The 25,879-nt window shown below is 42.1% G+C and overlaps 1 protein-coding gene across 1 annotated transcript in view; it reads right to left on the bottom strand.

Moving 5' to 3' along the window:
* spire1b (spire-type actin nucleation factor 1b) overlaps positions 1-25,879 on the bottom strand; it is an 80,169-nt gene continuing 54,290 nt past the window's right edge. The window contains exons 6-16 of the mRNA XM_060900303.1: positions 24,402-24,566; positions 19,425-19,511; positions 18,982-19,111; positions 13,422-13,570; positions 13,239-13,332; positions 12,990-13,132; positions 7,652-7,789; positions 6,158-6,228; positions 6,040-6,067; positions 2,473-2,609; positions 1-2,150 (exon numbers count right to left, since the gene is read on the bottom strand). Coding sequence (XP_060756286.1) covers positions 1,886-2,150; positions 2,473-2,609; positions 6,040-6,067; positions 6,158-6,228; positions 7,652-7,789; positions 12,990-13,132; positions 13,239-13,332; positions 13,422-13,570; positions 18,982-19,111; positions 19,425-19,511; positions 24,402-24,566 — 1,407 coding nt within the window. The 3' untranslated portion in view covers positions 1-1,885. The remainder of the gene's footprint in view (positions 2,151-2,472; positions 2,610-6,039; positions 6,068-6,157; positions 6,229-7,651; positions 7,790-12,989; positions 13,133-13,238; positions 13,333-13,421; positions 13,571-18,981; positions 19,112-19,424; positions 19,512-24,401; positions 24,567-25,879) is intronic.

The raw sequence follows: 25,879 nt of genomic DNA, 5'->3' as shown, positions 1-25,879 counted from the left end.
TAGGTTAACTGGTGACTCTAAATTGACCGTAGGTGTGAATGGTTGTCTGTGTCTATGTGTCAGCCCTGTGATGACCTGGCAACTTGTCCAGGGTGTACCCCGCCTTTCGCCCGTAGTCAGCTGGGATAGGCTCCAGCTCGCCCGCGACCCTGTAGAACAGGATAAAGCGGCTACAGATAATGAGATGAGATCCCCATATCTCCTGTTCCACACTCCAGCCCAGTTGGTGGCGATAATGCGCCTTTAAGTTGGTTTGCCAGCCGCCAAAAACCGTAAAGAAGAAGAACACGGTGAAGCGTGTTGCTGAACCAACTGAGGATGAAATAAAAAACCCCAACAAAATATAGAATGAAAGTATTTCATAGTAAGAACGTATTTTTTTCTGCAAGAATTATTATTATCGCATTTTTCCACAAACTGCTAACGTCATTTCGCTGGTTTGTTTACAGTCTAAGTGGAAACGATTTTGTTGGATGTTCTGTCCGAAGTTATGTATTGGATTTGCAAAAAATAAAAATGATCTGTTTTTCAAAATCCAGTGAACGTGAATAGAATAAAATAATAATTCCACTCAATCTCGTCGTACATGGCTTATAGCCAACTTGGTGCTATGTGCCTCGTCAGCTCATGTACGACTCGATTTTGTAAATAACTTAATCATACCATGACAACAGAAAAGGATCCGGTCAAAAATGTTTTCACAAGTTTTACTTTAAAATCACTGAGAACATTTTTAAATTCGGATAAGGTACCAATATTTTTGCCATATTGATGAGAAATTTCTACACAAACAACCCGGTGTTCACTCCTTTGGATATTTTATGTTCGCTTTATGTTAGCAATGTTACCATTTTTCAAAATGGTGGAACTATAGAAGCCCAGTTAGCAGTTGACGCTAACTGTATTTAGAGCAACATTTTAGCTGTATGGAGCATTTTTTTTAGAAGTTGACCAACACATCTGAGGTAAATATTGATATTCTCTACAACTTTGTCTGGTTTCTGCATTCTCTCTCTTTTGGTTTACATTCTTTACAATAAAAGACTTGCAGGTTACTTGCTAGCTAGCTAGCTAAATTCTTTGCCTCAGTCATTAACTCGCCTCCATTCTTTGCATCCACATTTCCCAGTTGCTTAGCAGCAGTGTTAAACAGCAAATAAAAAATAATACCTAAATAAATAAATATCTCTAAGCGATAGTGCCTTGTTGTGTGAACTTGACCACGTTTTCGCACAATTTTTATACATTACCCACTAATAATAAAGTATTGGTACCCTTAGATTGATTTGGGTGTGATCATGGAGCAACAAACTTGCCTTGGGCAAGAATTTTAAAGTAAAATAAGTTGGTTTTGGGGTTTTTTTGGTGGTTACATTAAAAAGTAGTCAATTAGTCAACTACTTATGTCTGTTATGAATAATCATATCGATTTAAAGGTAAAAATATTAATTAACTTTTGTGTAAATGGATTCCTGAGTCAAAGCGACAGTTCTGTCCATTTTAAACCTTCCAATGAACATTATTATGGTACTGCTTTTCTTCTCTCCTTTATGTTTTCAAAAATAAAGGTTCTCTGTAAGACTTCTGTCCTTGTGTTGCTTTCTGAATGTGGCAGACTTTATCTCAGAAGCTCAGGGAGTGTGGAGATATTTCGAAGCGTCAACAATAACAATGTGTTGCGTATCTTCTAACTGATTATCGACACATGCCTCTTTGTATATACACCTGAACAAATCTCTTTAAGAAGAAGTCCAACGTGTTTAAAACGATTTTATGGCCACCATATTACACAGTCAACAGCTCACGTTGTAGTAAACTCCAGGACAAACAGAGGGACATGAAGACCCCACTTTAGGAAGTACGTCGGTCTCGTAAAAGTTATGATTCAGACCTCATGAATGGTTCTCTCAGACGGCCGGTACTCGGATCCTGTGGCTGAGGGCAGGACGAACGAGTGTGTCTTGCGCTTCATTCGGCTGCGTTTGGTGGCCAGAGAAAGGCTGTGCTTGCTGGACGAGATGATGTCCAAGATGAACCTCTTGCAGTCCACACACACCTCCATGGTGCTCCAGTCTTCAGTCAGTTCCTTGGGAAGCTCGATGTTCTCGCGTGAGGATGATGCTGAGGACTGACGTGATGACTTGGACAGTCTGAGAGATATTTAAGAAGAGGTAAAAGAAAAAGAATGAAATATCAAAAAATTGGATTTGGTCTGGGTGATCGAGTACCCGAGTGTTAAAACGCAAGTCACATCACGCTGGAGAAACAATAATTAAGCTTTTCTAATATTTGGAAATCACTTGTTTCTATGGCAATGCAAACCACACCAAAAAGTGATAGTGATGCTCCAACATCTGGTTCTGGATAGAAAACCTTAGGTAATCTGGACCTTTCACTTTCTCAGGGAACAACACAACATGATGCCATTCAGACCTACTCCAAGATGCCCGTGAAGGCTGAAGAGTATGGTACCTGCTCATGGTGCGCTGAAAGCTAGGCCGGCGCTGGCTTGTGCTCGTCTTCTCCGATTTATCCCGGGACAGCGTGGAAGTGGATGGTCCCAGAGTGTAGATGGGTAGGCTGCTGTATGGTTTAGAGGGCAACCGAATCTGTACAAGTGTCCGGAAACACAAATGTCTGTCAAAATATGGTCTGAGACAAGTAATGAGTACTCGCTTGTCTATTTAGTAAAATCCTTGAATTAAAGGTAGAAAATAAAAGTCTTGAGGATAGGACACCAGGCTTGCATTTTGGTATTTATATACTTAGGACATGTAGAAAATAAATAATGTACATGACGTTTTATTTTATTCTCTCTCAAGTCTGGGTAACTCAGTCAATTCTCAAAATTGAACGGAAATTCATTAAACATTTGTATATAGAGAGAATATTACATGGTTGCGCAAAGATATGAAGTTTATCTTCGAGTAGTGAACAATATATCCACCACTCGAAGATAAACTTCATATCTTTGCTCCACCGTGTAATGTTCTTTATATTACATAGACACATCCAGAATAAAAAAAAATTCAAGTTGATCAAAAGAATTTTAATTTTGAACCGGTTCGCCATTTTGACAACGTGTGTCTAGTCAGCGGGAAAACACTGGGCGTGACATCATCGGAGGGAAATGTTGGGAATTATTATACATACAGGACACTTTTTCGATGGAATAAAAACATGTGTTCTATTCCCTTCTAGCAGGTTTCATTTATTTGGTTTGATAGCACGCAATATTGTTCGCATATCGCTTATCATATGTGGATTACGTCACTCTATCCAATGTAGAACGAGTGTTGAATATGGTTTACGATATCGCATGGTTGTCAAGACAGCATGATGTCACACGTCGGAGACGTAAAACTTCTGCGCTAGTGAGCGACTGTGACAATTTGTAAACAATCATGGCTGCCAAGTTTGCTTTGTTAAATACGGAAAATTTTGAGAGAATTTTGAAAGAGAAAGACGCGTTGAACACCCAAAAGGAATGTGTATGTATAATAATAATAATAACAACATTGGCTGGCTTTTTTTCCATGGTATCCATTCATCCATCCATCATCTCTAGCTGTTTTATCCTTCTACAGGGTCGCAGGCAAGCTGGAGCCTATCCCAGCTGACTATGGGCGAGAGGCGGGGTACACCCTGGACAAGTCACCAGGTCATCACAGGGCTGACACATAGACACAGACAACCATTCACACTCACATTCATACCTACGGTCAATTTAGAGTCACCAGTTAACCTAACCTGCATGTCTTTGGACTGTGGGGGAAACCGGAGCACCCGGAGGAAACCCACGCGGACACGGGGAGAACATGCAAACTCCACACAGAAAGGCCCTCGCCGGCCCCGGGGCTCGAACCCAGGACCTTCTTGCTGTGAGGCGACAGCGCTAACCACTACACCACCGTGCCGCCCTTTTTCCATGGTATATTATATATATTCCATTCAGCTACTCATCTTCGACTCATTTAATATCATGCTAGCTGAATGGAATATATCTGATATCCCACTCAATGCCAACCAGTATTATTTAAATAGGTCACTCAGAGCCATGATGCATTTACTATGAAAAATGCGAGTTTTTCAACACGAGAAGATAAACTTCACATCTTCAAGCCAACATGCGATTTTCTTTTTATTATATAGACACATTCACAAACAAACAAAAAAATGCACATTTATCAAAACAATTCATCGATTTCCTCACAAGTGACATACATACAGGTAGTTGTCGACTTACGACCTATGCGACTTACGACCGATCGACTTTACGACCGTCTGGTTATGACTGGCAAGTGTTTCCCAGCTGAGCGTACAACAGTTTCCGCCCCAGCTCCCGGCAGCGCCTCTCGCTGCGTACAACAGTTTCCGCCCCAGCTCCAGGCACATGCGCAGTCTCTCTCGCGCTCCCTCGCGCACTCCGTCATACAGTTTCCACCCCAGCTCCAGGCACATGTGCAGTCTCTCTCGCGCACTCCATCATACAGTTTCCGCCCCAGCTCCAGGTTTATGAAACGAGCAAATCCTCCCGCCAGCCCGAGCGCTGCAACAGCTGATGACGACGTAGACGACCCACAGCCAAGCACCAGTGATGCCAGTGGTCACTAAGTTTTGTATTTTGCTATGTTTTACATTTGTATTCTGGTACGTTTCAAACTAAAATGTTTTCTATTTTTCACACCTGTATTTCATATTTTTCGTTTTGCACATATTAAACGAATTGTACTGTACGCGGTGTAGTATGCAGTGTTTGACTTAAACCAAATAATGAGCCAAGGTAATGAAATAAGAAAATGTTGATAAAATAAGACTTTAAGATGATTACAATATCATTACACATCACAATATACTTACATTCATTTAACATAGGCCGACTTACGACCAGATCGGTTTACGACCGGTCAGTCGTAACCAAATGCAGTCGTAAGTCGACGACTACCTGTACATGTTATTTACCAGCTGGGAGGTCCGTATCATGAAATACCATGACCGAGGTCTTGAAAGTACTGACCGAGGCCCTCTGGGCCGAGGTCAGTATTCAAGGCCGAGGTCACGGTATTTCACCATACGGACCGACCTTAAGCTGGTAAATAATATATATATTTTTTTCTTTACCAAATTCTAACAGAAAACGAGAGCGCCTGAAAGGGAAAACTGAGGAGAGCCGCCATTTTGAATCCTCATTCACGGCTGTAATGCAAATTGCTTCCTCCTCAGTATACAAGTGCACTTCCATGGCAGGAAAAAAACTACATTTTGCTGCCTATGTAGTCCCCTATTTATACAAAATTGAGTCATTCAGGATTCAGCCATGCTTTTGCTCAGCATTAGCAAGTTAGAGGTTTTTAGCTTTCTCCTGAAATGTTTTCTTTTATTTCTTCTTCCTCAGGGTAGTAAAACTCACTTTCGCTGTGAACACTGTCGTTATCACTATCCATGCTGTAAAATTAATGCTATTCTCCTGAGAAATGCTCACAAAAATTTATAAGACTTTTGATAAAAATCTTATAAATAAATCTTATAAAAAAGATAAATGCTGACAAAAATTGCTACCATGTTTGTTGTTGTTGTGAACGAGCGAGTCGCCAGAGGTCCGTAACTGGGGTTCGTACCGTAGAATAGGGACCCGCTCGCCAGCCAATCATAGCGCGGGATTTGATGGAAACCGCACCGCGAAAAAAATAAAGAGATTTATGTCACGGTTTTCGTTCTCTATGTCCCGGATGTAGCTCATATGAAAAATACAAGTGGCGTATTTCCCAGTAAAACACTCGTGTCCATATAATATATTGTGTTCTGTAACCATTACCTATCCTCACAACAGAGTTTGTGGAAAGTTTCCAAGACAAAATGGCTCACCCATACTTTTCCAGGGGCATGTATTAAATTTGCATTTTTACTGGAGAAGGAGTTTTACTTTCGGCTGTTCTGGATATAAGCCAAGCTATTTGATACATCCATCCTTGACTTCCTGTTTTAATGAACGAACAGCAGCTCTAAACCGGCAGATGTTGATCAGACGTTGAGACTTACCTTCTTACAGCATTGTGAACACACAGGTCTGCAAGGAGGAAGGAAAAATCTCTGATATAAAAGTTGTAACACAGCTCATCTACATCTCAGATTTCATCATGAATCGTTGATACTCTACCTTTTGCAGAACTGGCAGGTGTAAGACCAGGTGAAGAAGGAGAACCGTTTAGTTCGACAGCAGAAGCAGAGCTGCGTAAATAAATAAATCTCTTTTAGCAGGATATTCTACTCAAACTCTCAAAAATATTTGTCCCAAAACGGTTCCAGCCAGCTTTTTGCTTTCATCCAACAGCTACCAAGGGGGTGAAGGCCAACACATGCTTCCTCCAAGAAGTTTAAGAAAAAACGAAGCTAAACCAACCTCATCTTTTGAAACTGCTGCTCAGGCTGTGTCACAAATAGAGGAAAGCGCTATTTGCCCTTTTCTGCATACATCAGCACACAATTGGCTAGTGTCACCTAGGGCGTAATTTTGGGTAGGGACGCTAGGGACGTCTCCCTACCAATATTCAGCCACTACTGTGTAATCACGATCAATAAAACCGATGTCCTAACCTGAGCAATGATTATATGGCACACAAAGGGTTAAATGTATGACACTGCTAATAATCCCCCCTCTAACGTAGATATCATTCTCTGATCAGCTACCTGTTTCTCGCTAACTTACATGGTTGGCTATCCCAGCTGTCACTCCATCTGCTGTAAAAGCAGCACACTTCCCACAGCAGCCGTGACTACCCGCCCATCAACCCCCCGTATCTCACACGTACACACCTGACCTACCCCACGCACCCCCCACTCTCCGTCAGCCTACAAATTGAGCTGGACTTCGATGTCCATGCATGCTTGCCCTACGACTCGCATGCTGACTTGAGTATCATGGATGACGGCCCCCCTCCCAAGAAACGAGACATTCGTTCAAGTCAAGAATGTAAGTGCAGGGTTTCCGTCGAGCTTTAAAAACTCAACAAAATCCTTTTGATGTATGGAAACCCTTCATAAAAGTATTGCTGCGGCTCCTTAGGCAGGTTTAGCAACGTGACAGGACGCATCAGAGCTAGGCTACTGCATAGCTGCAGAGAAAAGGAATGCTGGAGCAATGTAACTTGGTGTTAGATAATATCCTCGATGAATGAATGTTAAATTTATAGACCTAATGGTTTTACAGAATGTAAGTAGTCAGATGTAGGCTACTGCATGGCCATGCAGATGTGCGACTTGCATTTCAGAATCAACAGCGTGACAGCCGCTGAGTCTGCTGCGTTCACCGTTTTACAGAGACCTCTTTCTACTACTACTAGGCTAGGCTAGATACAACAAATCCATGGTCCTTTACTGCCACCTACAGACGAATATTGGTAACTGCCTTGGATCACTTTTGTGTCCCCACCAATGTCAAAATCAAAGTTACTCCCTTGAGTGTCACTATGATTGTCAGCGGAGACAGAGTAAGCCCCTCCCATCAAGAAATCACGGCTAATTTGACTTCCTTTACAATAATTTTCTCTGTGTTTTTTTTTTTTTTTGATCTCTGTTACTTATTCTCTTCATGACTCATCTGTAACATGCTTGATATTCGTCAGGTGTTATGTAAGCAGTAATCCTTTCCTACCTTGCCTTTCTTTAGAGCGTTGTAGATGTCTTTGTACTGCTGGAACTTCTCCAGCTCGGCTTTGACCAGGACCTGCCGGATGTGCATCACCTCCTCCACCGTGAGAGCCAAACACTCCACCGGGAAGCAGAACTCCTCCTGAACACCCACACAGCGAACAATTTAGCACACACAGCACACGTTACAAAGGAGTTAAAGTTTACATAAAAAAAAAAAAAGCCGCACAGAACCATATAGCCTACATATTCATATACGAATGATTCTAAGATTCCTGTGAGTGGGCGGTCACAAAAATTTTTTTTTTACCAGTAAGTTGTTTTATTGACATATATTTTATTAAAATATTATGTTCATTGTTTCACTGGAGCTGTATTGCTAATTTCTAATCATCGTTTGCAAGCAGCCAATCAGAGCAAAGCTTGGGACGCTCCTGCTCGTGCGCCTTCAGCTGGAGCTTTCTGATCTTATGACTAAAATCCTGCTGCTGTAGACAAACCATAAAGGTTTGCACTTCATTAGATAATGTCACCTGGACTCTGATTCACAATACACTCAATACCGTTTGTCTTTACTCTTCTACACCTGCATACTGTAATAATTTAGAATCTCACTATCCACTGGCAACCAGAAAACAAGGAGGAGTTCCCTTTTGACTCCGGTTCCTCTCAGGTTCCTTCCTGATGTCATCTCAGAGATTTTTCTTCATCATTCTCACCTCTCGCTCTTTATCGACATCCAGATTTCTGTCAAGTTGCTTTGTGTCTCATTTACTCAGCCACCAAGTTGTGTATACGTTTTTTTTGCAAACCATGTCAGATTTGCAAACGTTTCAATACCACTGATTTTCTTGATGAATGCCAATAGCTGTAAATTACCAAACTAATTAACTTTTCGTGGAAAAACTTCGCAAAACTCGTTAAAAGGCAAAGCTCACAAACTGAAAACGACTAAATGACAACTAAATGGTGAACGAGCACTTCGTAAGCGAGGTGTGTGATAAATTTAACCTTCCAATAATGCAGCTCAGCCAGTGCAGCTCGTCTCCAACCTCATACACACTAACTCTTCCTCCTTTTATATCTTTTCTAACTGAATAGCTAGTCTTATTTGTTTTCACTTATTGAATTGCCTTCTTTCAAGTCATTAATATCTACTGAATTTCGTACAATTTCCAATCAATTCATAAATACATCAAGGAAAACAAACCAAACGTCCATAAACAATTACAGTGGGGCAAAAAAGTATTTAGTCAGCCACCAATTGTGCAAGTTCTCCAACTTAAAAAGATGAGAGAGGCCTGTAATTTTCATCATAGGTACACTTCAACTAGGAGAGACAGAATGGGGGGAAAGAATCCAGGAAATCACATTGTAGGATTTTTAATGAATTAATTGGTAAATTCCTCGGTAAAATAAGTATTTGGTCACCTACAAACAAGAAAGATTTCTGGCTCTCACAGACCTGTAACTTCTTTAAGAGGCTCCTCTGTCCTCCACTCGTTACCTGTATTAATGGCACCTGTTTGAACTCATTATCAGTATAAAAGACACCTGTCCACAACCTCAAACAGTCACACTCCAAACTCCACTATGGCCAAGACCAAAGAGCTGTCAAAGGACACCAGAAACAAAATTGTAGACCTGCACCAGGCTGGGAAGACTGAATCTGCAGTAGGTAAGCAGCTTGGTGTGAAGAAATCAACTGTGGGAGCAATTATTAGAAAATGGAAGACATACAAGACCACTGATAATCTCCCTCGATTTGGGGCTCCACGCAAGATCTCACCCTGTGGGGTCAAAATGATCACAAGAACGGTGAGCAAAAATCCCAGAGCCACACGGGGGGACCTAGTGAATGACCTGCAGAGAGCTGGGACCAAAGTAACAAAGGCTACCATCAGTAACACACTACGCCGCCAGGGACTCAAATCCTGCAGTGCCAGACGTGTCCCCCTGCTTAAGCCGCTACATGTCCAGACCCGTCTGAAGTTTGCTAGAGAGCATTTGGATGATCCAGAAGAGGATTGGGAGAATGTCATATGGTCAGATGAAACCAAAGTAGAACGTTTTGGTAAAAATTCAACTTGTCGTGTTTGGAGGAGAAAGAATGCTGAGTTGCATCCAAAGAACACCATACCTGCTGTGAAGCATGGGGGTGGAAACATCATGCTTTGGGGCTGTTTTTCTGCAAAGGGACCAGGACGACTGATCCGTGTAAAGGAAAGAATGAATGGGGCCATGTATCGTGAGATTTTGAGTGAAAACCTCACTCCATCAGCAAGGGCATTGAAGATGAAACGTGGCTGGGTCTTTCAGCATGACAATGATCCCAAACACACTGCCTGGGCAATGAAGGAGTGGCTTCGTAAGAAGCATTTCAAGGTCCTGGAGTGGCCTAGCCAGTCTCCAGATCTCAACCCCATAGAAAATCTTTGGAGGGAGTTGAAAGTCCGTGTTGCCCAGCGACAGCCCCAAAACATCACTGCTCTAGAGGAGATCTGCATGGAGGAATGGGCCAAAATACCAGCAACAGTGTGTGAAAACCTTGTGAAGACTTACAGAAAACGTTTGACTTCTGTCATTGCCAACAAAGGGTATATAACAAAGTATTGAGATGAACTTTTGTTATTGACCAAATACTTATTTTCCACCATAATTTGCAAATAAATTCTTTAAAAATCAGACAATGTGATTTTCTGGATTTTTTTTCTCATTTTGTCTCTCATAGTTGAGGTATACCTATGATGAAAATTACAGGCCTCTCTCATCTTTTTAAGTGGGAGAACTTGCACAATTGGTGACTGACTAAATACTTTTTTGCCCCACTGTAACAGTTATTCCACAAAATCGAGTCGTACATGAGCTGATAGCAGCCGAGGCGTGCCAAGTTGGCTATAAGCCATGTACAGTGAGATTGAGTGGAATAACTGTTTTATTCTATCCACATTCACTGGATTTTGAGAAACGAAGCATTTTTATTTTTAGCAAATTCGATAAATAAAAACTTTATACAAAATGTCCGATAAAATAATTTCCGCTTAGAATGGAAACAAACCAGCGAAATGACAGGAGCAATTTGTGAAAAATGCTATAATAATAATTCTTGAAAAAAAAATATAATAATATACGTTCTTACTATCAAATACTTTTATTCCATATTTTGTTGCTTTTTTTTGTGGTTTTGTTTTTGAGTATAGTTTTTATTTCGTCCTCGGTTGGTTCAGCAACACGCTCCGCCATCTTGTTTTTCGTTAGTGGTTTTTTTTTTTTTTGGCGGTTGGCAAACCAGCTTAAAGGTGCATTACTGCCACGGACTGGGCTGGAGTGTGGAACAGGACATATTGTGGGAGAAAAACTATATTCTTTTAGCGATTTCTGCTTATTTAAAATACTCGATAAAGTGATGTATCTGACTTGAGGCGCTCTGCCGTTTTGTTTTTCTCTACTCATGGTATATGAGCTGATAGCCTAGTAGTAGAGTAGCCAATCAGAGTGTGCGATTGCTTATATCCAGTGAACGTGGATAGAATAAATACAACCCCGATTCCAAAAAAGTTGGGACAAAGTACAAATTGTAAATAAAAACGGAATGCAGTAATTTACAAATCTCAAAAACTGATATTGTATTCACAATAGAACATAGACAACATATCAAATGTCGAAAGTGAGACATTTTGAAATGTCATGCCAAATATTGGCTCATTTGAAATTTCATGACAGCAACACATCTCAAAAAAGTTGGGACGGGGCAATAAGAGGCTGGAAAAGTTAAAGGTACAAAAAAGGAACAGCTGGAGGACCAAATTGCAACTCATTAGGTCAATTGGCAATAGGTCATTAACATGACTGGGTATAAAAAGAGCATCTTGGAGTGGCAGCGGCTCTCAGAAGTAAAGATGGGAAGAGGATCACCAATCCCCCTAATTCTGCACCGACAAATAGTGGAGCAATATCAGAAAGGAGTTCGACAGTGTAAAATTGCAAAGAGTTTGAACATATCATCATCTACAGTACATATCATCATCAAAAGATTCAGAGAATCTGGAAGAATCTCTGTGCGTAAGGGTCAAGGCCGGAAAACCATACTGGGTGCCCGTGATCTTCGGGCCCTTAGACGGCACTGCATCACATACAGGCATGCTTCTGTATTGGAAATCACAAAATGGGCTCAGGAATATTTCCAGAGAACATTATCTGTGAACACAATTCACCGTGCCATCCGCCGTTGCCAGCTAAAACTCTATAGTTCAAAGAAGAAGCCATATCTAAACATGATCCAGAAGCGCAGACGTCTTCTCTGGGCCAAGGCTCATTTAAAATGGACTGTGGCAAAGTGGAAAACTGTTCTGTGGTCAGACGAATCAAAATTTGATGTTCTTTATGGAACTCAGGGACGCCGTGTCATTCGGACTAAAGAGGAGAAAGACGACCTGAGTTGTTATCAGCGCTCAGTTCAGAAGCCTGCATCTCTGATGGTATGGGGTTGCATTAGTGCGTGTGGCATGGGCAGCTTGCACATCTGGAAAGACACCATCAATGCTGAAAAGTATATCCAGGTTCTAGAGCAACATATGCTCCCATCCAGACGACGTCTCTTTCAGGGAAGACCTTGCATTTTCCAACATGACAATGCCAAACCACATACTGCATCAATTACAGCATCATGGCTGCGTAGAAGAAGGGTCCGGGTACTGAACTGGCCAGCCTGCAGTCCAGATCTTTCACCCATAGAAAACATTTGGCGCATCATAAAACGGAAGATACGACAAAAAAGACCTAAGACAGTTGAGCAACTAGAATCCTACATTAGACAAGAATGGGTTAACATTCCTATCCCTAAACTTGAGCAACTTGTCTCCTCAGTCCCCAGACGTTTACAGACTGTTGTAAAGAGAAAAGGGGATGTCTCACAGTGGTAAACATGGCCTTGTCCCAACTTTTTTGAGATGTGTTGTTGTCATGACATTTAAAATCACCTAATTTTTCTCTTTAAATGATACATTTTCTCAGTTTAAACATTTGATATGTCATCTATGTTCTATTCTGAATAAAATATGGAATTTTGAAACTTCCACATCATTGCATTCCGTTTTTATTTACAATTTGTACTTTGTCCCAACTTTTTTGGAATCGGGGTTGTACATTTAGAATCTGGTGAATAAAAGAGTTACATCCTGACAAGACACATGGTACAAATGGTTTTGTTGTAGATGTTGATTTAATGCCAGAAATTTTGCGGTGTTTAGGAAAAGGCATGGCTTCATCCTAAGCAACTTTTTTTTTTTCATAAAACCAAAAATCATTAAAATTGAGCATGCAAGAGATCCTTATTGACCCACTAAGGATCTGGAGCTCTGTCTGCAAGGAGGGACGAACTGACGGACGTTGGTGGGCGTCTCCTTCTCTATGGAGTGTCTCCTCTGTGCTGGCTGCTTCCTCTCTGGCTGCGGTGTGGAGGAGATGGGCAGGAACATAGGCGGGGCTAAAGGGAGCAGAAATTGTACATTATTACAAAGAAAACCAAACTTTTTAGATAGTGTATTTGATTTGATTTGATTTTCCAGTGTCTATCACTGCAGGTGACTCACTCTTCTTTCCCACTGCAGACTCCGGCGATGTGTCTTCAACTATCGGTGTGGAGATGCTGGAGCTGCTGGCTGACCTTTGACCCACTGTCTCGTCCTGCAGAATGGAAGATATGTCTCCACTCACCTTCCTGCTAGTCCTATTAGCATTTTTTTTTAATGTAGTGTTCCTTCATACACACTCACGTCTGAGTCTGAGCTTCCCAGTTCAGCAAGAGTGGGCGCATGAAGTCTCTTCCTCTGGAAGCCGCTGGTGCCGTTTGGTTGGCGTGACGAGCCATTAGCTAACGAGAGCGAGCTGGATGTCTTCCTCGCTGCATCAGGGGCGGAGACGTCTGGACAAAATGACATGTTGCTGTTACACAACAGCACACTGAGGGTGTATGGGTGCACGAGTGTGTGTGGTAGAGAAGGTTGGAACAAAGGTGAGCCCGTAAGCTGGTGTTACACACAAACACATACACAACATGTGAGTCACACAATGTGCTTCGTGGATCATTTTGAAGCTGACGGATCCCGTCAGCTGAGCACACCATCATCTGTGCCACCAGATCAAATTCAAAAGGTTGCCAGATTGGATCAAAAGTGACCAATCTGTGGTAGGGTTTGTTCACCAATTAATCGGGTCTTTCGTTCAGTTGAGCTGCTAATGACACAAAAGCATGAAATGATATGACACGCGTTGCACGTTTGACTGAAGCATCACGAACAAACCAAATCAAAGGACCGAATCACAGTGAAAACAGGGTACAGGCAGATCGCATAGCTTTACCTGAGGAGTCAAAACTCTGAGACATGCTAAGCGGCCGAATTACTGCAAGGACAAAACAGTCAGTGGGTTAAAACAGGCAGATTTTCCTGGTATATTAGAAACAGTGGAGAAATCTCTTCCGGTGAAATTATGACGAATATTTAAAAAGTATTCAGTGATCAAAGGTTTAGTGTCTTGAAGGGTCAGGAAATTGCCTTAATGGGATAATATCAGTAGATCATTAGAGCTTCAATCTAAACTTTTAACTGAGTAATGGCTAGACACATTGGGCCTCATTTATCAATACGGATGGATTTATTCATGAATCGTTCATATGCGAGTTTACACAAGAAAATGAGGTACACTACCGTTCAAAAGTTTGGGGTCACTTTGGAATTTCCTTATTTTTGAAAGAAAAGCACTGTTCTTTTCAATGACGATCACTTTAAACTAATCAGAAATCCACTCTATACATTGCTAATGTGGTAAATGACTATTCTAGCTGCAAATGTCTGGTTTTTGGTGCAATATCTCCATAGGTGTATAGAGGCCCATTTCCAGCAACTATCACTCCAGTGTTCTAATGGTACAATGTGTTTGCTCATTGCCTCAGAAGGCTAATGGATGATTAGAAAACCCTTGTACAATCATGTTAGCACAGCTGAAAACAGTTTAGCTCTTTAGAGAAGCTATAAAACTGACCTTCCTTTGAGCAGATTGAGTTTCTGGAGCGTCACATTTGTGGGGTCGATTAAATGCTCAAAATGGCCAGAAAAATGTCTTGACTCTATTTTCTATTCATTTTACAACTTATGGTGGTAAATAAAAGTGTGACTTTTCATGGAAAACACAAAATTGTCTGGGTGACCCCAAACTTTTGAACAGTAGTGTATTCATGAAAATCCTGTAAATTCAGAAAAACATTCATATCCTAGTCACGCTCCGGAATGTGTGTAAATTTATGCATAAAAAGACGAACCTCAAATCTGATCGGCTTCAGATAAAATTTGGCAAAAACCATTGTCTTAGATTACTGCCATTGATTAAAGAAAATGAAAAATAAAGAAAGCAAGTCAAAACAAACCCGTAAATTAAGACAAAAATATACTTTCAGTTCTGACAAATCAAATGCCAACGCATAAACGGAGGATGGGCCGGTCTTTCTCCAAATGCCTCAGCTGATGGAGGATTTAATGCTTGCTTTTTGTTATTGGTATCATATTTTAGTTAATAGTTTTACTGGTATAGAAGTGAGTCAAAATAACGACTATTTCTGCATTACCCTGATCTTTCATTTCAGGCTTCCAGCTGTTTGTGCACGTGACCTTTTATGGAGTTTTGTGGGCGTTACTAAATGCAAATGAACTGTGTTTTTTTTGTTTACAAACAACTTTTAATCATAAAAGATTGATAAATGAGACCCGTTGAAAGTGACTGGAGCAGACTGTGAGTTTTATGCAGCATAGCAATGAAAAGTCTAATGAACATCTTTAAATCAACAATTTGTGGCTCAATTGTCAATTTAAATGGACTTTAGGAGAATATACAGCATATTATCATCATAAGATGAATACACAGTGCTGTGCAAAAGTCTTTGGCACATGTAAAGAAATGCTGGAGACCAAAAATGGCTTAAAAATAATGAAATGAAATGTTTCAATATTAAAAAATACTCTAAACAGTAAGCAGTAAAGTCATAATAAATGAAACAAAGTCAACATTTGGTGTGAGATGACCCTTTGCTTAAAGCAGATACGCAGAACCTTTATTTTTAAATAAATTTGAGTGGGTAGTATCGCCATCCTTGACTCTTGTATGCTGCATAAATGGGAATAAAAAATATATATTTTTGAGAGTTAAAATCGAGCGCAAAGTTGGCATTTGAGCTGCCCCGCTGAGCCAGCCAGCCCTGAGTGCGTGACGTCACAGAGGTAACCGGTTTTAAGGCCGAGGCCTTTTACAGCTCTAGACCAAAGTCTAATAAAAAAATAAAAAAAATAAAAATATCTGGTGAAAGTAAGAAATCCCGTTACCGACTTGCTCAACTAAGACTGATTTGACTTCATTGATTGTGGGTTGACTCTCATTAAAACAGGATGGGTGTTATAACTTATGCAACATCCACGTACATGCACGCATTTTCACTGATAAAACATCTCATCTCATTATCTCTAGCCGCTTTATCCTTCTACAGGGTCGCAGGCAAGCTGGAGCCTATCCCAGCTGACTACGGGCGAAAGGCAGGGTACACCCTGGACAAGTCGCCAGGTCATCACAGGGCTGACACATAGACACAGACAACCATTCACACCTACGGTCAATTTAGAGTCACCAGTTAACCTAACCTGCATGTCTTTGGGGGAAACTAGAGCACCCGGAGGAAACCCACGCGGAGAACATGCAAACTCCACACAGAAAGGCCCTCGCCGGCCCCGGGGCTCGAACCCAGGACCTTCTTGCTGTGAGGCGACAGCGCTAACCACTACACCACCGTGCCGCCCTCTGATAAAACATAAAAGGCTAATTAAATAATCAGATGAACTGAGAAAATCACATTCTGAAGCAAATTAAATACTCATACCGGTAACTTAAACACACAATACAAGTTACATGTATTAATCTAAATGCAGGTAAACAACGTGTTTTTGTTGTTTTATATCCAAATGAGAGTTGGAGCTTACCCGTCTGTGTTCTCACTTCTTGAAGGCCGATCTTGCAGCCGATTGTTTTGAAACAATCTGACTTTCAGTTGTTCGTTCAGTTCTCCGTTCATTCGCTTCTTCCACGTAAGGGCGAAATGGCAGCAATATCCGGTTTAGAAATAAGACGGCTGCTGCACTCATTCTCTCCATACTGTGTACTCCGCCATTACTGCTCGGCTCAGACAATTACTAAAACCCGGGACAGAACAGGATGTCATCGGTTTTAGCAACAACCGCGTGGAGGTCACTGCCCGAGCGATATGTCACGTCCCGTTCCATCCCGGGTTTTACCAACAACCCTCAGCTCACACTCCAGGAGGACTGGTGCAACTGAACTCACTTTAAAAAAATAAAATAAATACTTTCCTTTTCTTGTTTTATTTTCTTTTAATTGTTGGTACTGCACCCTCTTTCAGTATGGGCTTATAGCCAACGCTCTTCAACAGATCAGAGGTCTCGTACGAGTCTTCAGTAAAATGTGCAGAGCAGAGGAGAGACCACTTTGTAGGCGCCCAATGTGCCCGTGAACTTCTCACAAAATGCGTCCAAATCTTTGCAGTTTGAACATTCTTGGGCCATGAATGCAACGTAAATCCACCTTCTGTCGTGTTGCTGCACCGGCCAGCAACACATCTACGTGGCATGGCAATAAATTAGCTCAAAATGGAGGCTCGGAGTTGCAGTCAGCTCTGTGTTTTAGTATAGCGGAAATGGTGATGAGACCGATAGACTTCCTGCTGTGACATTACGGACGTCAAGGTCATTCACTCAGACCGCTACCTATATAAATCACTTTAATCATAAAAATTACTATATTAGCTTTATTGTTAACGCTTAAAACTATTCCTGTGCCATTGTTGAGGTCTCAAGGCATTTATAAACAAAAGTGAGGCTCTGCGTATATGCTTTTTTTTTTTTAAAGAGTAGTCTGAGGTACAGTGAGTGCAGTTTTATAAGGAAATGAGCTGTAGGTTTTACTGAGCATCTTACAGAACCAGCCACAGTTCTTCTGGACACTTTGACTGTCACACTCGCGTCTTCATTTTGCACCAAAACCCAGCAGCCTTCATTATGTTTTCTTTTTTAATCTGAAAAGTGCTCTCTTATGTAATATGCTGCTCAGATACACACATTTTTTCCCGTAACATTTTATTTTGTGCTGGAAAAAACAACAACGAACATTTGGACTCTAAAATGTTTATGTACTGACCTGATAATGTAGAAGTCATAAAACAGAAATCTATAACAAAGTTTGTATGAAAAAAAAATAGGGTGCCTAAGACTTTCGCACAGCACCGTCTGTCTGTATATCATGTGTGCATGTTATTCAAAGCTCTGTATCAAATCACACATTATGCATTACACTCTAAAACTATTCTCGCTGTTCATTACTAACTGGATTTTACAGGGTAATGTAACAGGATCATAGCAGTTTTGAGTTTTTATGCTGAACAGAAATGTAGTGTGCAGTGTTCAGTGTAAAGAATTGAGGAGATTTAACATTTCAAATGTCTCATATTTTAAATACACTCACTGGCCACTTTAGTAGGAACACCCATCTACCTTTGACGCAGTTCTCTAATCAGCCGATCCCTTGATGGCAGCACGATGCATCAAATCGCGCAGATACAAATCAAGAGCTTCGGTTAATTGTTCACAATGTTCAAACATCAGAATGGGAAAAACCGTGATGTCAAAGTGTGACTTTCTTTCACTGTGGCACGGGTGTTGGTTTGAGTCAGATGGACTGGTTTATTTGAGTATTTCAGAAACTGCTGATCTCCTGGGGTTTTCACACACAACAGTGTCTAGAGTTTACACAGAATGGTGCGAAAAACAAAACACATTGAGTGGAGCGAGCGACAGTTCTGTGGGTGGAAACAAAAGCCTTGTTGATAAGAGATGGCCAGATTGGTTCGAGCTTCTTCTTTTTTTTTTTTGCCAGGAAGGCTATAGCAACTCTTTACAACCGTGGTGAACAGAAAAGCATCTCAGCATGCAACAGCAGAGGATCACATTGGGTTCCAGACCTGCAGCCAAGAACGAGTTCCTATTAAAGTGGCCGGTGAGTGTAATTACACACGTCACCACTTGTTTCATTCAAACCCACGCAGCAGCGGTTACTTTATCCCTTCATCTTTTCTGTTTTAGTAAATTAATTAATTAATAGTACAATTAATTCTCATAAATGTGAATGTGGACCAAAAGTGGCTAGCGCGATATAAAAAGGTACAGGATATGGGACGCCACCCAATAGATTTGTGCGTACGTGTGTGTGTGTTTGCAGTCTCACCCAGTCTGCTCCTGCGAATCTGGTCAGGTGACACTGGGCGGAGCTTCCTCTCCGATTTGATCTCCTCTAGGATCCTTTCATGGAGGCTCGGCGGACGTTCCACCTGGGGCTTCAGCTTACGTGCTGCCACCTGCAAAAACACACACACACACACACACACACACACACACACACACACACACACACACACAGAGAATGGTGTTGTGCATCTGGAATTGTCACTGGAGCAGCTGAAAATGAATAGCTGAGCTGAATAACTAGGTTACCGTCACTCACTCACTTACTCAAACTAAAGTATTTCAAGTATATAAAGCAGCGTTACATTCACAAGCTATGCATCACGATAAATGTACGTAACCAAGATCACCAGCTTGCTGAACACGATCATTAGGAGCCCTCAACAATGCTTTTGTGTGTTTTGATGAATGTGTGATAGCACTCACAGGATTGAGGGGAGGTCTGGATCGGATGAACTCCAGGATGACCTCATGTGCGCTCTTCTTTAACCTTGGAGGGATGTCTCCGTTCACCTGAGGGACGTACAAGAGCGTTATGGGTCTCCATTTGGTCTAAGTAACTAGGAGTGTGCAGGAAGTTAAAGGTTTTTTTTATATACATATAAAACCCTTCCACTAGGAGCGTTTGTACGTTTGATGACCCTACATACAGTGCTCAGCGTAAATGAGTCCACCCCCTTTGAAAAGTCACATTTTAAAACAATATCTCAGTGAACACAAACAATTTCCAAAATGTTGGCAAGACAAAGTTTAATATAACATCTGTTTAACTTCTCATCTCATTATCTGTAGCCGCTTTATCCTGTTCTACAGGGTCGCAGGCAAGCTGGAGCCTATCCCAGCTGACTACGGGCGAAAGGCAGGGTACACCCTGGACAAGTCGCCAGGTCATCACAGGGCTGACACATAGACACAGACAACCATTCACACTCACATTCACACCTACGGTCAATTTAGAGTCACCAGTTAACCTAACCTGCATGTCTTTGGACTGTGGGGGAAACCAGAGCACCCAGAGGAAACCCACGCGGACATGGGAAGAACATGCAAACTCCACACAGAAAGGCCCTCGCCGGCCACGGGGCTCGAACCCAGACCTTCTTGCTGTGAGGCAACAGTGCTAACCACTACACCACCGTGCCGCCCTCTGTTTAACTTATAACGGGAAAACGTAAGGTTAATAATATAACTTAGATTACACGTTTTTCAGTTTTACTCAAATAAGGGTGGTGCAAAAATGAGTACACCCCACAACAGTGACATCCAGTCACTAAAAGAGGTCATTGTTGAAGAATGGAAAAAGATTGATGTTGCAAAATGTCGCCAACTTGTTCATTCCATGCCTAGAAGACTTGGTGCCGTCATTAAAAGTCATGGAGGCCATACAAAGTACTAGATGTAGTAGTTTTTGTTGTGGGGTGTACTCATTTTTGCACCACCCTAATTTGAGTAAAACTGAAAAATGTGCACTCTAAGTTATATTATTAACCTTATTTCCATGTTATAAGTTAAACAGATGTTATATTAAACTTTGTCTTGTCAACATTTTGGAAATTGTTTGTGTTCATTGAGATATTGTTGAAAATGTTACTTTTCAAAGAGGGTGGACTCATTTACGCTGAGCACTGTATTTCCCCTGTCAATATTCATATTCTGGGGTAGAGTTTTAAAAAAAAAGGCAGCTCACATGCACAGGGAAAGTGCAGTATTGTTTTTTTTTTGCATACTTATTATCCTTAGGATTGCATTACTGACCTAACCAACATTTTATTCAACAACGTGCAACACGGTCCGTCTCCAATAACAATACAGAGGAATGTCGGTTTCTGTCCTTGCGGCATATCAGATTCTTTACTTATGTGTATTCAGACACGAAATACCAATTAACATCCTCGGAAATGCAAATATCAGTGTTTCGTTGATCTAAAGTAGACTTTGCAGTCTGCAAAACATAGCTTGGTGCTTGGTAGCTGCTGCATTCTCAGGGACTGATGTTCTTCAAATAAATCAAGATTAAAATGCTATACAGGTGGCATGGTGGTGTAGTGGTTAGCACTGTCGCTTCACAGCAAGAAGGTTTTGGGTTCAAACCCAGCAGCCGATGAGGGCCTTTCTGTGTGGAGTTTGCATGTTGTCTGCATGGGTTTCCTCCCACAGTCCAAAGATATGCAGGTTAGGTTAATTGGTGGCTCTAAATTGACTGTGTGTGTGTTAGCTCTGCGATGAGCTGGTGACTTGTCTGGGGTGTACCCTGCCTCTCACCCATGGTCAGCTGGGATAGGCTCCAGCTTGGACCCCACATGGGATAAGTGGTTACAGATAAAACAACAACAAAATGATATACGTTTACAGAGCGGAGTCATTACTGCTAATTCAACCCAATGGGAACTTGAACAGATTTGCTGTTTTTTTCTTGATTTATTATTATCATTATGCCTCATTTAGGCACGGTGGTGTAGTGGTTAGCGCTGCCGCCTCACAGCAAGAAGGTCCGGGTTCGAGCCCCGTGGCCGGCGAGGGCCTTTCTGTGCGGAGTTTACATGTTCTCCCCGTGTCCGCGTGGGTTTCCTCCGGGTGCTCCGGTTATCCCCACAGTCCAAAGACATGCAGGTTAGGTTAACTGATGACTCTAAATTGACCGTAGGTGTGAATGAGAGTGTGAATGGTTGTCTGTGTCTATGTGTCAGCCCTGTGATGACCTGGCGACTTGTCCAGGGTGTACCCCGCCTTTCGCCCGTAGTCAGCTGGGATAGGCTCCAGCTTGCCTGCGACCCTGTAGAACAGGATAAAGCGGCTAGAGATGATATGAGATTATGCCTCATTTATTATTTATTAACTCTCCTCTTATATTACACTAGAAGGATGATTCCACAAATCGAATGTAGCGTAGTTCTGGCAGACCACGAAGTCAAGCTCAGCCCTCAATCCCAGCTACATCAGCTGACTGCAATGGATCTCAAGCCAGCCCACATCAGCTGTCAGCTCAGCTGATTCCCTTCGACGCATTCTATTGGCAAATCTCCCATACAGCACCTTATTTAAGCTGCTTTAACCTGCTTACCTTTGCTGTTTCCTCTGCAAGCCATTTTGCAACCCACCTCCACGCCAACTCCTCCCCTTTCATGCCGTCTGACTTGAAAGGAGAACTGAAGTCATTTTTAAACTTGCTTTATTTCTTAATTAACGTGTTATTCAATGATGTTTTCGGTTTTAATAACCTTATATCATGACTCGTACTGACAACTAATTGAAGTTAAATATTATACTAATCGGCCTATTCGGTTTTTAGCCGTGTTGAATTTAGTTCGTTTGGTCCACGGCAGGCGTCGCTTATCCGCGCGATCTTCACGAGACTTGGGCAAGACTTCGAAACGTCAAGTGTCAGCCAGGTGTCAGTGCCGCCATTTTGAAAACTGTTTTCCAAACTAAATATTGCACAAAAACGAGTTTAAATGACGATTACTGCCTACTTTTTTTTCCAAACTTTCCTGATTGCTATCAAAACAAACAAAACATCAGCGTTCGAAAGAGGGCACGCGCGTCTTTTGACAGCGTTGGCAGATGTCGGTCACTTTGATTTCCGCTGTACGTTTTACTTCCATCCTACAATGTCTCGCACAGGTCTCAACGATTCTCGTTTACGGCCGTCGCTTTGACATATGAACTGATATATTACAGAGCATATTCCAAACACTCCTAACTTGCTATAGCAGTGACACAATAGCGATCAAAAATGCATTCCGATATATAATAAAATGAGATAAATAGAATTTTGATAATAAAAAAATTTCCCTTCAGTTCTCCTTTAATCTATCCCTGTGTCTGAAATCGCTCCCTACTCACTATATAGGGCACTATATAGTGAGGACGCCATTTTGTAGCGCTGTCCGAAACCTTAGTGAGGATTATTTACACCCTATATAGTGCAAAGTATCCCACAATGCATCACGAAAAGTAGTGCACAACTGATGGTCACTAACCAAAGCAATATATCCCATCGTGCATTGCGGTCGCGCTGAAAGAAATCAGAGTCTGAAATTTGATTTAATAAAAGGCAGAGGCAAAGAAGAAAGTATTCAGCCTTGATTTAAAAGAACTGAAAGATTCAGGTACTTTGTATTTATTAATGTTGGAAATGCGTCTGTATAATATGTATTTATCACAAAAATACATGCATGTATTTATTACTTTGAAACCCACCAGCCGACTGATCTGGCACGTTTTAATTGTGCGACAGTAATGACGTAAATACCAGCATGACGGACTAGTGTCCGAAAGCGTTTTTTCATTTTACCAGTGAGCTCACTGTATAGTCCTCTATCTAGTAATTCCCTATATAGGGAGTAGCGGACGAGTGAGCGATTTCGGACACAGGGTATGTCATTTCTGTATCGTTGATGCTGGCTTGGGGCGGCACGGTAGTGTAGTGGTTAGCGCTGTCGCCTCACAGCAAGAAGGTCCGGGTTCGAGCCCCGTGGCCAACGAGGGCCTTTCTGTGCGGAGTCTGCATGTTCTCCCCGTGTCCGCGTGGGTTTCCTCCGGGTGCTCCGGTTTCCCCCACAGTCCAAAGACATGCAGGTTAGGTTAACTAGTGACTCTAAATTGACCGTAGGTGTGAATGTGAGTGTGAATGGTTGTCTGTGTCTGTGTGTCAGCCCTGTGATGACCTGGCGACTTGTCCAGGGTGTACCCCGCCTTTCGCCCGTAGTCAGCTGGGATAGGCTCCAGCTTGCCTGCGACCCTGTAGAACAGGATAAAGCGGCTAGAGATGATGAGATGAGATGATGCTGGCTCACAACCCAGTCCAGGCCACCTCTTCCATTGCTCCATGGTCCAGTTCTGATGCTCACATGCCTACTGGAGACACTTTCCTTGGCGGACAGGAGTCAGCATGAACGCCCTGACCAGTCTGCACTTCCTCAGCCTATACAAAGCAAGCTGTGATGCACTGTGCATTCTAACACCTATCATAGCCAGCATTAACTTTTTCAGCAGTTGTGCAGGTGCTCTTCTGCGGTTCAATGATTGTCCTTCCTTTGATCGCTTTCTGATAGATAATAAATCACAGCATCACCGGTAACACCCCCATGACCTACAATTTTGGAGATGTGTTGACCCAGTCAGCTAACCATTGTATTTGGCCCTTGTCAAAGAGGCCAAGATCCCTAATCCATGCATTTTCGTTGCTCCCGCCCTCCCTGCTTTTGCCGTTCCACGCAGGCACATGGAAGGGCGGGGAGGTGTGCTCTCCCTGCCTCAAGGCTTTCCATGTATGCACGTGGAAGGGCAGGGAGCCACCTGCCAAATACAACTTGTTGCAAATACTGCAATGTAAATAATATTCCTTGACAAAAGTGGTTCTGACAGAATTGGTGTTCAGTGATCGGAGTCTATTTTATTCACCATGACTTTGCGCAGTGTGTAGCGTTTGGCGCGGATGTCGTCCATGAGCATCTCGTAGGGCGTGAGCTGAAACTCGATGGGCAGAGGGTTGTACTGCCGTTCCTGCACCTTCTTCAGCTTCACGCCAGTCCTCAAGTCCCTCATCACCTGCACCCAGAACCGCGCCTGCACAACACAACACACACTTTTAAACACCACAGACCGCAGTCACACACTTTAAAATGACTTTTGAGTTTGTTTGTTTTTTTAAAGTCCTATCTACTTTAAATGCTCACTGGTTAAGATATAACATTTTATTCTATCCACATTCACTTGATGTGAGCAATCGCACACTCTGATTGGCTACTATACTACTAGGCTATCAGCTCATATACCGTGAGTGTCAGTAACACGACAGAGAGCGCCACTTCCAGTCAGACTACAAACATGGCCGATCTGAACTACAACACCCAAGAACCACAGCGCCCTCTATCACTCATTTCCTGGTTAATCAGCCCACGCTATATAAACACCTCTCCCACGCTCATTCGATGCGAAGTATTGTTCAGTGTCTTACCAAGCCTTGTTATTCTGCCTGCCTTATCGTGTTCCCGTTACTCTTTAGTCTAGCCCTCATTACTCTGTCTACTGATCGATTGACCCCTGCCTGTCCCTTGACTTCGATTGCGTCTAGCGTTTTGGATTTGTTTGCCAGTCTGCGTTCCCCGCTCTCACCTGCACATACAGCCGTAAGTGCTTGCATCCTGACAGCAAGTAGAGAAAAGCAAAATAGCGGCACGTGTTGCTGAACTAACCGACGACAAAATAAAAACTCTACTCGAAAACAAAACCCCAAAAATTATCACGTATTTAAAAGAAACAGAAATAGTGAAAAGAATAGTTTTTTTCTCCCCAATATCACCTGTTCCACACTCCAGCCCAGTCGGTGGCAGTAATGCACCTTTAAGTTGGTTTGCCAAACGCCAAAAAACCCTAAAGAAGAAGAAGAAAACCCCCAAAAATACAAAAAAAAAATGGAATAAAAGTATTTCATGGTAAGAACTTTTTTTTTCAAAAATCATCCCATTTTTCACAAATTGCTACCGTCATTTCGCCGATTTGTTTACATTCTAAGTGGAAACGATTTTGTCGGGCCTTTTTGTATAAAGATTTTATTTATCGAATTTGCTATAAATAAAAATGCTCCATTTCTCAAAATCCAGTGAATGTGGATAGAATAAAACAGTCAATCTTGTCGTACATGGCTTATAGCTAACTCGGTGCTACGTGCCTTGTTGGCTATCAGCTCCTGTACGGCTCGATTTCCTGGAATAACTGTTAAATATAATACAGGTAGTCGTCGACTTACGACCTATGCGACCGATCGACTTTATGACCGTCTGGTTATGACTGGCAAGTGTTTCCCAGCTGAGCGTATGACAGTTTCCGCCCCAGCTCCCGGCAGCGCCTCTCGCCGCGTACAACAGTTTCCGCCCCAG

This window comes from Neoarius graeffei, chromosome 19 (genome assembly GCF_027579695.1).
Source record: "Neoarius graeffei isolate fNeoGra1 chromosome 19, fNeoGra1.pri, whole genome shotgun sequence".
NCBI lineage: Eukaryota > Metazoa > Chordata > Actinopteri > Siluriformes > Ariidae > Neoarius > Neoarius graeffei.
This window is presented reverse-complemented; position numbering and strand designations above follow the sequence as displayed.